We start from the raw sequence: 14,857 nt of genomic DNA, 5'->3' as shown, positions 1-14,857 counted from the left end.
AGAGGAGGTGAAAAGCAGTACTCCAGATGGAGAGCACCCACTCAGCAGAGGAAGAGCCCAGTCCTCATCTACCACAGTCACCACTCCAGGTAACCTCTGTAGTCGCCTTGTTAAAGACCACTGCTGTTCCTCCAAATGACAAGCTGCTGCCAACACACCTTCTGTCACGCTTCATGGCCTAGATCTGCTTCCTCTATTCCAGGAAGAAAATTGCTTGAATGCCAACACTGGGCACGGGCTGTCCGTCCAAATAAATCTTTGTTTTGCCATCTCCTGGTACAAGGACTACAAACAAAAAACTGAAGTGTGTCCCCAGAAGTGGCTCGGTCTGATGAGCTTCTAAGCCAGTATCACTTCTGTGCGTGTACCAGAATGAGCAGGCTAGATAAAATGCTGAGAAGGAATTGTCATAGCAACTGAGGTTGCAGCAGGACTGAGATCCATCAAATGAAACCCTGAAAATTTCCATGCTTCTTACACAAAAGAATACTATAGCAAAATAAACGCAAGAACTGGAGTATGTCTCTGTGGGATATTGGTTGTTACTTAGTCTTGTCCACTCTGTCACTCAGTATGCTCTGCAGCAAAGACACAACATTACTAAGTTTCATAAGAGAGATTCAACAGTTCCATATACAATGTTTGTCCAGGAATGTCTTTAAAATCTCTCTTTTTTGTTCAATTTATACACAACAGCCAGATCGCTCCTTCAGGATCTCATTATTCTGTTACCAAATCTGTTGCCAAATTTTACAGTAAAGCTCCCTTCAGCTTGCTTTCCTTCTTGGAAGATTATAGTGGGGTTTTTGATTGTGTTTGCCATAATGTAAATATATTTAATCAATGTAAGCTTTATTTTTCTGCTTCCTTTGGCCAACATAATAAAAAGCAAGGCTTTGTAGATAATAATACTCTTTGACATATAATTGTTCTATACAACCTTGGGACCAATTCTTGTCTCAGAGCAGACACACAGCTCCCATTTGTTCTGATGAAAGTGATTGCATAAATAAAGTATATGAAATGCAGGGGTCTGTAGCCTTCCTATGAGGCAATAAAATATTTTTTATTCCTTTCATCCACATCAAGTTTTATTCATCCTACCAGTTCACAGGAAATGCATTAGCTGCTAACTACTCTTTACTTCCTCAGATGCCAAACCTACATAAGACTACATAAACTGAGCTTTGTGTAGCCTCAAGAGCTTGTTTTTTCTGTGTATGTATGCATAACTCCCACTAACTTTTGAAGGTGTTAGACCATATATGTATGTGTACAGTATGGCGAATAAACTTCAAAGCTTTGACTTCAGTAGTGTGTCCCTTAAATTAGTGGCAGATGTTTTTCAGCATACCTGGTTAAGAAGTGGTTAGACATCAGATAATTTTTAAAATCCTGATCCAAAATAACTTTAACAGAACGTGGATATTTATCACATAATGTTCATCTCATTATGAAGTAAATGACAGTCAACACAAACAGGTCATATTACTACATAAGCATGTATTTACCCATGCCTGGATCAGAAGTGTGTAGGTGATGGGAACTCTGGAACTCAGGCAAGATATCTATACAGGCTATCTATGGGACTGGAAGGGCTTGATCCCTAGTAAGCCTCAACTTTTGCAGAAATTAGATTGAAAAAATACTCTTTTCCATCAAAACTATTGCCCATTCAAAACCCTGGATATGAAATGGTGTCTATGGAAATGTTGTTCTTGTGTAGATGTTGTCCTAAAAGCAAGCTTAAGCAAAGTAGCAGGGGTGCTCTCTGAAAATGTTTATACTTTTTAGGAGCATAGTTTAAGACTCCTATAGACTTGGAGGTCATTTTTTCAACTTCCAAAAAAAAAAAAAAAAAAAAAAAAAAAAGCTTTTCAATGAACATAACCTTTCCTTAGCCACCTAAGTCATTAGATTTTTGTATGCAGACAAACTATTTCAACAGGAGAGATTGATACTTGAACACAGATCTGACTCTGAGTTTCCCATATCCTGGACTCCTGAGCTGCTACCTATTAGCCTTTTTATTTTCAGTCTGCATCAGGACAAAGCATGTTTTGAATCTTCAGTTATTTTGGCAAGTGGAACACTTGTTTTTTCTTCTACAGTCAATAAGTGTTCTAGAACCATTGGGGGAAAAATATATATTTGAAAAAGAATATAGAAGAGTTTATTTTTACTAACACTGCACACTTCATTGGGTTTCTTGGTAAGACCATGTTCTTGTACTGTGGAATTGTTGGTGGCAGTTTTTTTTTGGTTGGTTGGTTGGTTGTTTTCTTGTAACCAAGAGGTTCTACTATAAAAAGGATGGTGACAAATACTGAGAACAAGGTGTAATGTCAAACCACTCTTCAGGGAAGACCTCTGAGAGAAGAGAAGCTGCAGTGCCGGTCAGTTCTCTAGAAGACCTCAACTCACATTGTTGACAATAGCCAAGACTGTTCAAACCTGAAACTGAAAGTTAAAACTTCAGTTTACACTAGTATTGACAGAGGTCTGATGGTTCCTATCTGTGTTTCTGTGATGCAGAACAAAAAAATGAAAATCAGTTTTGATACTGCTTATTGTAATTTTTACTTCCTGGATCTCTATGCTGTTAGCAGAAATATTATCAAACAACATATTTTCAGATTTCTTATGATAAATTTAGCTCACAGAGAGCAAAGCTGTGTTACCCTTGGATTCTGTTAAGTTGAAGAGCACAAGTAACCATTTATTAACCATTTATTTTATGTTAGCTATCTCTTATGAGGGATAAAGTAAAATTTTGATTTTGAGGAAGACTAGAAGCTGTGTCCATCTCAGCATTTCCTTTCTGTGAACATGGACTGGGTCATTTCTCCATCTAGTAGTTACTAAAGCACCAGTCTTGAACAATTACACAACCTTTTCTGCTGTTAAGAAAAAAAAAAAAAGTGTCCAAGCTTTTCTTTCCAGTCCCAGCCTACCCAAGCCTTTATTAACCTCTGTGGAAACAGACAGAGAAGACAGCTATAGCCTGACTTGTTCTGACTGATGGGAAACTAAGCCCCACTAGATGTGTTAGTGTTGCACATCAGTAACTTTATGCACCAGTAATATCACAGCTATCACATCACGATCATAGCCCAATATATACCTTCCCAATTACAACTGAAAATAGTTATGAAGGAGCATAAGAGTGTGAATCGGTTAAGAGGTATTTGTTTCTGTAGGTTTGTCCTCGGGGTTATTTTAGCCCTTCTGTTAGCACTGTATTTAAAGACCATTGAGAGGTCTCTAAAATCTGGCTTCTTTTATCCTTTCAGACAAGCCATGTGGGGACCCGCCATCCTTCCCTCACACCATCCTGCACGGCCATACCGGCTTTGAAATGGGGGATGAGCTGCTGTATGTTTGTGCTCAGGGGTACGTCATGGGCAACAAGGAGGCGGCATTCACGCTGCTCTGCGACACTTGCGGGGAGTGGTACGGGCAGGTTCAGGCCTGTGTCAAAGGTAAGCCTGGCACGTGGAGCACCCCTCCGGATGGTCACGGCCTCCTATCAGCCCAGCCAAGGTGGTTTCAGGCTACATGGGATGTCTCCTGGGTCTACCGTCCCAGTGAAGGTCTTGCTGAACAAGTCTTGCTGGCCCAGTGGGTCTTTCAGAATGCTGTTCAAAGACATCATGGTAAACCATAGCAGATGACAACTTACTCATACTTGGATGTGCAGAAAGTTCCTATTTGGATAGCAGGAGCTATTTAAAATAAAACAAAAAGGAATGTTTTCTTCTATGTTTATCTTTGCCGTATCTGCTGAACCCATTTCAGGGATTCACTGCAAGTTTTTTTCCCAAGGTTATCATTCAGCACTTACCTTCTACACCACCATCTTCCTTATCTTTCCCACAATACACCTTTTCTTTAGTACTGAACATTATTTTCAGTTAGTGGAAATAATGCTATGGGAAGATCCTTCATTCGGGGATTTAATAGCAAAATCAGCCCTTTCCTGCAAATCATTTTTTTCTGATCTTCAAAGAGTTCATTCGGATCCTGAAGGAGCTTTGTAACTTTTCCATGTACTTGCTTTGTTTACTCAAGAAAAGGGATTACTACTGATGTTACAACAAATATCAAAGGTATTTCTTTCAGAGTAGTTTAAAAGTCATGCCCAGGCAGTGTCAGTGAGTCAAAGACATTGTTTACCAGATAGTGTACAATGTAGCTTTTGTCCTCTGCTCTGTTTATTTTCACATGAAGCCACAAAGTTGCTGCAGACCAGGCTATTGAAATGAAAACTCAGTGTTAATTCTTGCCCTTGGAAACCTAAAGTATAGAGAAAAGCCAGTATCTTTTTGTAGGAAGACGCTAAGTATGGCCTACACAAAACAGCATCTTTCCTTACAGTAGTCATGCTGATGCTGTCTGTGGCTTCATCACTTGGTCACCAGCCTTATATTTTCACATGCTGCTGCATGCTGCTGTCCCCTATGGAAAAGAGAAAACACCCCACAGAGACAGGGGCCAATACCTTTCAAGGGCACAGCAGATCCATATGCAAAATCCCCCTGCTTCTTTGTATTTGCAGCTCATGACATGAGGTGGCTAGAAGAATCCAAGCCTCCAGTGCAGGCTGTTTGGGCTTCTGGACCAAGGTGAGGGTGGCTGGGTGCCTACAGCTCCAGCTGCAGTGGGACACGCTTACAGGAAAACTTGGTCTGTGAAAAGCACATCTGCTAGCATATTCAGAACTGCTGCTAGTACAGCCCTCATATTGTGTTTTTTGAAGTTTCACTTTTGTGCCATTTCATCACTAGGTTGAATTGGGATGACTGTCCTTCAGGTGTTCTTGAATTTTTATTTGGGATGCAAATGGGTAATACAATGGTTATCCATCTTTTAAATCCCACGCTTTGTCCACTGGCTTGTGAGGAGCCAGTGTGGCTGAACTTAGGTTTAACTAGCCCTTTCCTGCTGCATGCTACAGCACTCCTGAACTTCTAGCCTTATATGTATGATAAATGCCACTTCATTTTACTAGGTTAGGGAAATTAAAAAAATATTAATAGAGCTGACTGTACCACAGAAGAAGGCTATTGGAGAGTGATAGTAACCTACAGACATACAACTTGGGTTACATTTAGGCAGTGAGGTGGAAAAGTTAAATATATATATATATATATATATTTTAACTTGCCTTAATAAAATGCATAGAATTTTTAAGATGTACCACACTTTCAGGATTTTCTTCGGCAAGCACAACAGTAGCCACTCAGATATTTACCCCTTCAAGATGAATGAAAGTGGATTTTCTTACCAAATAGCTTGACTCAAGGAATGGGACTATTATAAAAAAAAAAAAAAAAAAAAAAAAAAAGCTCTGGGAAATTATAAAAATAGAATTTCTTTAACTTAAACATAAAAAAAAAAAAAAAAGAGATCTACCTTATATGTGTTAGGTTCTACAACAAATTTTGAAGTTTCCCCTTGTTTAGAGATAAACTAAATAGTACTATGAATTCAAATTTGGATGCTGTCAGGATTCTGCCTACTCATTCTGTTTCTCACATTACTCCTCTCTGTGCATAAAGTTCAGAATTTCTCCAATATTTAAGAATAGTAGTCAGATAGTCTTACAGACTGTTTTTCAGAGAGAGCATCACATCTTTCAGGTGATATTTGTGGTCAGACAGATCCATCTTAAACAAAGGAATGGGCAGTTGTTGAACAACTAAGCAAGCAGAAAGAACATGCTCCTTGGAAACTGGATTGGAGTGAAGCAATCTAAATGGGCTAGAGTCAGCACATCCATTTTAGCACCTATACATTTCTTAATGCCCACGGTCTTGTAAGGAGTTATTTTTACTCATGAATATATACCACCAGGTGGTGGATAATCAGGAGGAAAGGTAGCTCATAGTAGCAATGAGTCACGTCTGTGCACCAGAGAACCAGATATTCAAAACCAACCAATTGGTGTAGAGATACCAAAACCATTTCTGATGTCTTCCTGAATGATTTCAGCTTCCAGAACAGTTATTGCAAACAGCAATTCAGATGATTAAGTGAAATACTGGATAGGGTGTTGGAGGAATATAGAGGAAAAGAAGGGATAAAGAAAATCTACATCTGATAACCCAGTGGGCCTGAATCTCCCACAGTGTGCACCAAGCTGATGCTTCTTTTTCCTTCACCGTGAAAATGCCAATTTCATCACATGTAGAAATAAAACTGCATTACACCAGAGTAAAAACAGGAAAGAGTCAAGCCATTTAAGTTGTGTGTGTTTCACTGTTTTCCCTGGATAAATAGTCTATTTCCTCTGCTTTGCCTCAGCCTTTCACATAGCCGCAGGGGAGAGAAAAATATTTTTAAAAGAAATAGGAAAATGTGGCTGTAAAATCACAAACATCAACACTGGAACTTGGGAGCAGATGTAACATTGTGGATTATGATTTTAAAAATTATTTATATGTAGATATCATGCTGAGGAGCTGCCTTTGATTAATGCTTTTAAAACACTTCAAGGACCTGGGGTAGAAAACACTATACATGTTCCGTGAATCATTAATTATTTATTCAACCCTCCTGATCACAATTCTTTAAGAAAGGAAGCTTTACAAGAAGACTGAAATGTGTTTTATTGATGATACGGTTCATTATTAAAAATAAATAAATAAATAAAAGAATTTATTGAAGAAGAAAAAAAATAGATTTTAATTAAAAGAAGCCTGATTTACAGTTGACAGATATTTGGGAGCTATAGCAGAGAACAGAATAATTATTAGCTAAGTGCTCCAGGAGACGGCATACACAACCATTTTTAAGTGCTTGAAGGCAAAAGAATAACTTCCCCGGCGTGAAGGCTAGTAATGGGACTTAACCCACAATTTATGTCCCTGTTAGCAGAGGAGACCATTTCTGTTCTCACCGGCTGACAACAGAGGAAAGATGATTGTAAAGCCACTACAACAAACATCTAAGAGTTATGTTTAGAGGCCAGTAAGATGATATAGTTCCCTGGTGCCAAATCTGCTTTGGGTGAGCAGCTGGAAATGGGAGGTCATCCTGATGCTTTTACAAAATGCAACAGTATCACAGGGAGAAAACACCCATCAGAGCATTAAAAGAAATCAGGCCTGCTCCTAAAGCTTGTGTGATGATCCTGAGACCATGGGCAAGTCACTATGATATTCTCTGTTACCTTATCCAGCTTATCTGTGAAACACTGATAGTAATTATCCAGCTTCATAAAACTCCTTGAGATGCGCACGTGTTTCAGCTATGTGTTACTGTCCTAGCCAGTAACTGCCACGTCATGCTGCCCAGCTTTCCAAGCAGAATATCTGACTAAGCATCAGTAATTGGGTTTTCCTTGTGCTTGTCTAAGAGAATTTGGTCTGCTCTGCATTCATAGTTGCACACTCAGAGTAGATTCAGAGTTGAGGACCTATCACCTTACCAGCAGCTAAATATAGCACATGGGCGCTTATTGAAGTAGCTTTATGATCATCTTTCCTCTCTGTTTTCATCCAGTCAGAATAGAAATGGTCCGTTCTGGCACACAGGATGTAAATGTACAACTGTGCAGTTAGAAAATCCATCAATTAAATACAAATATATATATATATATATTATGCATCAATACTTGTAGTTTACAAACCTGACTGATCTTAGGCAAATCCATGTAAAAGCTCTTTTCCTTCCCACCCTTAAAGACAGATGCCAAATTTATAATGTATGCTGTAGCTACTCTGAGATTCCTAGAATAAAGATGTTTTTATACAGTAAAAATGTTTATGGTGATGGTCTACATAGAAACAAGTTTCAATTTCCTGTACTCCAAAAATACTTCCATGAAACATGCAGTGCACTTCATGGTTGTCCAAAATAACAACACTCAAAATAGAGCTAGGATGCCAATATGCTATCTAGAAGAAAAAATAAACTAATCCTAGAGTGTGGAAAACTCTTTGATTTTGCTTGTCTCTATGTTTGGTCACTGTTTTCACATTAAGATGTGAAAGATGAATAAGGATCGAAAGATGAAGGAGATGAAAACTCTTTGAAACTGGATGCTTCCCAAAAAGGACAAAGCTAAATTAAAAGGATTTTAATTTAATTTTAATTTATAATTAATATATAATTTATATATTTATATATAATTTATATATAATTTAATTATAATTAATAAATAATTTAATTGATTTTAATTTAACCTTTTAATTGAGCTTCACATCTTTGACAGCGTGCCATTTCAGCATCTGTTGCTGGAAAATGTTCATTTCAGCCTCTGTAATCCCTCAGACAGTGAATCAAAACTCACTGATCCTTCAGTCTGCCAGAGGACAGGAGGGGTAAGATATAACAATGACCAAATATAGAAAGATTTCAGTCTCCTACTAATTAATGTCAGTGTTGGCTCTTCTTAAAACCAGACTTGCCTGGCTGGTAAGGAAGATGCGAACGTTTTTGTAAATCAGTTGCTAGCTGTTTTTAAAATGCATGCAAATAAAGGTTACAACTACTTGGATAAGAGGTTGAGCTGAATCTACTATGGTCACTGCTCTTCAGTTCTGAGGCTGAAATTCATAGAGCTGGAAAGCTCTAGAAAGCACTGATGAGGCGAGCAAAGAAAAGTGTAAATGTTGTGCAATCTGTTCCTGGAAAATCACACTCACAGCTGATTTAAAAGACTGTCATGGTAAAACAAACTCAGTAAATACTAAATCTAAGCCCCAGCTGAAGGTCTGAGGTCCAGAAGAAAGAATAGACTATTATTATTACTGTGTAAATCGATTCAGGATCATATAAATCAAAGCTTCAGAGTAAGGGGTCTGTAATTTCTTTTGATGGTTAGAGAGCTCAATAGTTGCTTTCATTCTGGCATCCCATAAGCTAACATTAGTTATGTTGATAGTCTTTGCTATAAACTATACAAATAGAGGAGATTGCATACGAAAATACATTATAGCAGCTTTACAACTTGGACCACAATCTGATTGTCAAAAGGAACAAGACTCCCTTATGCAGTGAGAAGCAGTACATAATGAACTTCAATCTCAGGCTCTCTTTAGACTATAATGGGCTTTTTCTTTCCTCAGCTGAGCACTAAGAAAGCACCAATTCATTTCTATACATACAGGATCAGCCCAAAAGACAGCAGGTTTGATGGCTCAGATTGATGAATCAGCAGACTGATGGCTCAACAAACCTGTAATATGTTCTGATAGACGGAGGACTTGTTTTCCCCTAGGCACACACGCTCTTTCCTGATGTGTCTCCACAGGACTTTCTTCTATAGGACTGAAAGTACACTGAAGGAAAGGCACTAAAGGGACAGAGCTTCAAATATATAAAAAGTGTATTATTGCAGTCATTAATCGTTGACCAATGGTCCACACCAGTCAATCAGATGAATGCTAGCTGCCTATTCATTTTGATAGCCAGATAATAGTTCCAGAGGAAACAACACAAGCACATGAATATAACCCTTGTTCATGGATGTACGTGCGTGCACTAGAACACAATAACAAAAATCCATGTTTCCTCCTCAGCTAAATTACTTTAGTCTGAAAAACAAATGAGTGGCAAAAGTGATTAGAAGTATAGAAAACATAAAGGTTAAGACAGACTGGTGTGATTTATCTCAAAAATGAAACCAATGAACATCACACTTGGTAAGTGGTGAGTTCTCACATTAAGATGTTGCTGTTCAGGAATATCCAGTAGACAGCTATAAGATGTCTTGAATTTTAGTAAAACAGGCATGGCAGATACCAACTTCTAAAAGGGATCTGGATGCTAAGAGGATAAAGTGGCCTGAGACAAAGTTTCTGTGTAAAGACAGCACCAGATAGAAAAATTCCTTGAGAGCAAGACAAGGGAACAAGGTGAGACTAGCATTTGATGGCTATTATAAATGTTACATAGCAATGGCCCACACAGAGTTTCATACATATGTTGTTAAAATGCTTTGGTATTCAGAGGTAGTCATTAGCTAAAGTCTGAAATGTTGTTGGAAAAGGATTTTGAGGTAAATTAGAAAAGTGATAAAGGACACTTTCTGCATTGATAGCAGGATTCCCAGTCTGTTAAATTGTCTTTGAACCATGTGGGATTTTTTTTTCCTACTTTGGAGAGGACAAAGAGGATCTAGAGGATTATTCAAGCAGATGAGGAGACCAGGACCAGGAGGGAGAGAGACCCATTGCTGGCCCTGCTGCATCCTGTGCAGACTTCACCATGTGTCCTTGATGCGAGATGAGGGGACCTCCTGAGCACATCCAGTTCTCCAGCACAGTAACTTTCACATAGGTATTAACTCTCTCCAGGCTATGTCATACATCTCAGTTTCCTCAGCATAACTATTTCACTTTATGACAGTCCCAGTTGCTATTCCAAGAAAAATACCTTTTGCTAATACTCATTCTGTTCCGGCACCTGGCTTAAGCTGTTCTGGCAAAAAGTAAGCTAGTGTGAGCTGTATCACCACTAAGTGGTTTTTGGTCAGACTGGTTTGACAATATTTCTAATCTTTCTTAAGAGTAGACCAAATATGGCTCTGCCAGAAGTCTGGAAAGAAGTCTCCAAGGAAAATGTGACTCATTCAGAAATTGAGGTGGGCCCCAGATGAAAATGTGATTCAAAATCGGTTGAGTGTAAGAAGACGAAAAAAGATAAGGCTTTATGACTGCATTGTTTTGTAATGCAGCTTCTATTAATTTCTTGTTTCCCATGTCATTCCCAGTTTATTGCTTCGCTGACTTCATAAAAGACTAAAAACTCTCTGAAAAAGAAAAATTATCACCATTAATCAGTTTGCTTTATTTTCCATATCCCAAGGCACTATTTTCTAGGACTTTTAATGCCAGCATAAATCTCAGCAATTATATCAACTTTCTATGGAGTAAAACTGGTGTGAGCTGAAAATCAACCACGTAGTCTAGCTTGGAAAAGTTTTCATTTGGGCTAAGGTTTAGAAGAGTGGAAGAAATATAAGTTACAATGCATTATTTCATTCAAATTCAAACACTTAGTTTCATGCTTTGATTGAAGGCTATTTTACTAAGAGTGGTAGGTCTGGCAAGGCATGGGGAATATTTCTAAATCAAACTCAAACTTTGTGAAGAATCCAACTCTCTGTTGCACTCTGTGTTATGTTTTGTTTTGTTTTTTCCTTTTTTATTCTTTCTGTCTCTCTCTCTCTTTTGGTAACATTCAGCTTCTTAAAATAAGAAGCCCAAGAGAAACAGGCAGTATTATCTTGATATCTAGGTGTTAGAGCCAGAGTTCTCTACCCTTGCAGTTGGGGGTTCAAGCTTTCTTTCTTTCTCCAGATGAAGAAAAGCAGAAAGCATTATCAGTTTTGGTGACAGGGGTCTTCCTTGGACAGTTCTGAAAAGCTCTTATGGAATGAGAAATACTACTCTGCTCACTTGGCCCCAAGTGTCCTATCCCTGCAACTCCAAGGTCATTTCAGGAAAATACTGTAATGATGAAAAAGTGAACACTGAGTACTAAGCACAATCCTTCTGTCTGAAAACAGATGAAGTTGCTGTAAAACTTAAAAGGTTTTATCTTTAAAAAAAAGTTCGGTTATTAATTGAATACATTCAAGTATGCATTCCTCTCCACACCTATTTATTGCTTGAAAATAATGAAAATTTGTCCTCAAGTCTGGAAAAGAGTCATGTTAGGGAGAGTAAATGTTTGAGAAAACAATGAGCAACTGAAAGAAACCTCTAAGTAAATTCTCTAACTAAGTTATTTATGTACATTTTAAAATCTGGAAACACAAGTTGTTAGCAGTTAGCATTGACACCTATCATAATTTTTTTTAAAGTTCATATTGACTATCAGGCTTATGGAGGAGAATCCCCCTTTCAAATAAACAATAACACTGAATGAAAAATCCTGTCTAAAAATCAGACCTCGTTGCATCTTTCTTTACAGCTGTTTTAACAAATGATTCCATCACTTTTCTGAAGAAATTAAATGTTGGGTTTTATTTTATTTTTTAACTTTTCTAGATGAAACGGAGGCACACATTGACTATGAAGATAATTTTCCTGATGACAGATCAATACCAGTTGTTGAGAATGAACATGCCAATGGCAAAGAGGAAATTGAGCAGGAACAAGAACAGCCTTCCTTCAGTAAGAATTCAGAGGAAAGAAGAACTGTAAGTACCAGAGGGGTTACTCAGGACACAGATACTTCTGAAAAAGGAAGCAGGGTACCAACTGAATCCCCTGTTTCACTCCTAAGCCAAAAAAATTTGTTTTGGTTTTCATCAGAGGCTTTCAGTGAGCCTGAATCAGAGAAAGAGATAGATGATTCTACTAAAGTACAGTTTTCTGAGGGTGATAACTATATTGGAGTGAAGACAGTCTATGATGAACCTGGTGCAAAAATGTTTTATGACAGTGAGGACTTCCCCATTGGACCCATTCTCACAAATGATACAAAGGCAGAGATAGACAGAGTTGCCATTACTGATGAGTCTTGGTTAGATGGCTATCCTGTAACACAAGTGGTAGAGGATGATGAAGAGGAGGGGGATAAAGTTGATGGATCGATGGGAACAGAAGAAGACATTGTCCTCACAACTGACCAACCAAATCATGTTGAAGTTAGAAAATTGGGCAATGGTAGCCCAGTTCCAGAGGAAGGTTTAACACGAATTGTGGCAACAACAACGAGGATAGATGATGAAGGGGCCAAAGAGACACCGGTACCACCTACATCAGTGAGTGGTCTGGAGGACTTCAGTGTGAGCAGAGGTTATGATGATGTCGCATGGGACCACCCAACTACATCTCTGGAAACTGTGACTCAGGAGCCTGGTACAACAATGCTGTTGGACATAAGCAGCCTAAAAATATCCACGTCAGAAACCTCTATGATGGTCAGCCCCTTTGATCACACTACCTATGAAGCAAAAGGAACAACAGCCTACCCAACGCAAGTAGCAACCACGGCACCAGGTCCAAATATCATTACTGACACATCACCCCAGGAATTAGCCGAGCAAGAAAATCTCACCCAGGGCCTTGGAGAAAACCCTGTCCCCACTTCTGAACCTTGTGAGGGAGAGGGTTGCCCCAAGTCAAGTAAAGGTGCTATCATAGCAGTAATTGTGATTCTTCTGTGCTTGTTACTGGTTGCAGCTGTACTGGCTGTGTGTTTTTTCAAAAAACGGCAGCAGAAAAATTCTATCTATAAACTAAATGGAAGGTGTCAACCCAGGCATCACTGCTACCACCACTACCACCACCAACACATTGAAATGCAGAAAGTCTAACCAGGGGTCTTTGGGGAGAGATGCTTGATATCAGAAGAAAAACATATTGATGCTAGAAGGATCACATGACTCTTGGATACTAAAATCCAGCAGTGCAGAAAGCAGAAAAAAACAAAATAAAACAAACAAAACAAAACAAAACAACAAAAACAACAACAACAAAAAAACCAACAAACTAAAAGAACACAGAAGACAGAAAAGATTTCATCTGATTGAAATCACAGTTTAGCATATCTGACCTTTCAGAGCTAAATAATATAAATTATGTTTTTATCACAAGAGTCTTTGGGAGACATCAGTAGGGCATGGTTTGCTTGCTAGTGCACCTACAATTTGTTCCTCTTTTACATTTTGCTCCTATTAATTGATTAATTGATTAATTGATTAATTTTTGTGTTACCTGGTTATAATCTAATGGCAGGGCTGGTCAGGCCTCCTTGGACTATTCTCAGTGGAATGGGGAAAGAAGGAGGAATGGAGGGGAGAAGGATGTTTTTGGAGCAACCACACATTTGCTGTTCGTTCCTTTTTGAGAACCTGACCAAGTTTGTCAGGATAAACCACCATAACAAATTATTGCTTGACATGTCTTTAAAAGAAAACTATTTGCTACCATACTTTAATGGATAGTATTGCAATGATTACTAAGGTACTTTTCTTCAGTGTAATGAATTTAAAAAGCCAAAAGTGTTGGATTGCTATGATATTTTTATGGAAGGTGTTCTTTTAGCCTTAGTGAAGAAGTGCCATTCTTATACTAACCTTTTATAGAAATGATGATGCCTCCCTGGAATTCAGAGAATACTGCAAAGGCCATATTTCCTTTAATGTCAGCAGGAGAGGAGTCAGAGCACCATTGATTTCAGGTGTTATAATGTCATATTACAGAACAGACATTGATGAAGTACCTTACAGGGGAACCTAATCTGAAGCCAGTTGCTTTTCTGAGCATGATAGCTACTGACCAAGATTTTGAGTTTTAATTCACAGCCAGTAGTACGTCTGGCAACCGAAGCTACATGTAATATTTCTGCCATATGAGTTCTGTGAAATGACTGATTTTCACCATTCTGCTCTTTCGTCAGCTGAAGAGGTGTCTGGGATGGGCAACGATTGATGATGGGAAATGGGCAACTGTTTTGAATGCTGCTTTTTGTAGTCTTAAAGGTAAACTTCAGAAAGAGAGAAATTACATCCACTTGACAAAATGCAAAAAGTTGACTTTTATACTGGGTGTTTGCATGAAAACATAGAGGCTTTTCCAACAGCATGTTCCATGTCAAACAGTTTTGAAAATAATTGTGCATATAGAGGAAGATGGAGGAAGATGTTTTCTAGAATCCCTTCAAACAGTTCTGGTGTGTTTAGTATGAAATATTCTTCCTTAACTTTCTGAATGAAAAGGAGAAAGACTGACAACTCTGAATAATCTGCAGGTCAGAAATGAATTCATCTGCCACTATGTTGTACAACCTTAGCCAAAATGCTCAAGCAGTTCAACACATCAAAATACTGGAATAATAAAAGGTGACTCGGTGGAGCCCACCCAATTTCATGATCTGCCTTGAGTCACAGTAGCAA

General features: G+C 38.4%; 1 protein-coding gene across 1 annotated transcript in view; it reads left to right on the top strand.

Moving 5' to 3' along the window:
- Positions 1-13,276, top strand: part of SUSD5 (sushi domain containing 5) — a gene marked incomplete at both ends in the record, with an annotated part of 41,970 nt that extends 28,694 nt beyond the window's left edge. The window contains 2 exons of the mRNA XM_084282621.1: positions 3,294-3,482; positions 12,003-13,276. Of these exons, the coding sequence (XP_084138747.1) occupies positions 3,294-3,482; positions 12,003-13,276 (1,463 nt within the window). The remainder of the gene's footprint in view (positions 1-3,293; positions 3,483-12,002) is intronic.
- Between the last annotated feature and the right edge of the window lie 1,581 nt (positions 13,277-14,857).

This window comes from Netta rufina (genome assembly GCF_964035555.1).
Source record: "Netta rufina genome assembly, chromosome: 2".
Classification (NCBI taxonomy): Eukaryota; Metazoa; Chordata; class Aves; order Anseriformes; family Anatidae; genus Netta; species Netta rufina.
The sequence above is the reverse complement of the archived record's forward strand: the minus strand, read 5'-3'. Positions and strand labels throughout refer to the sequence as shown.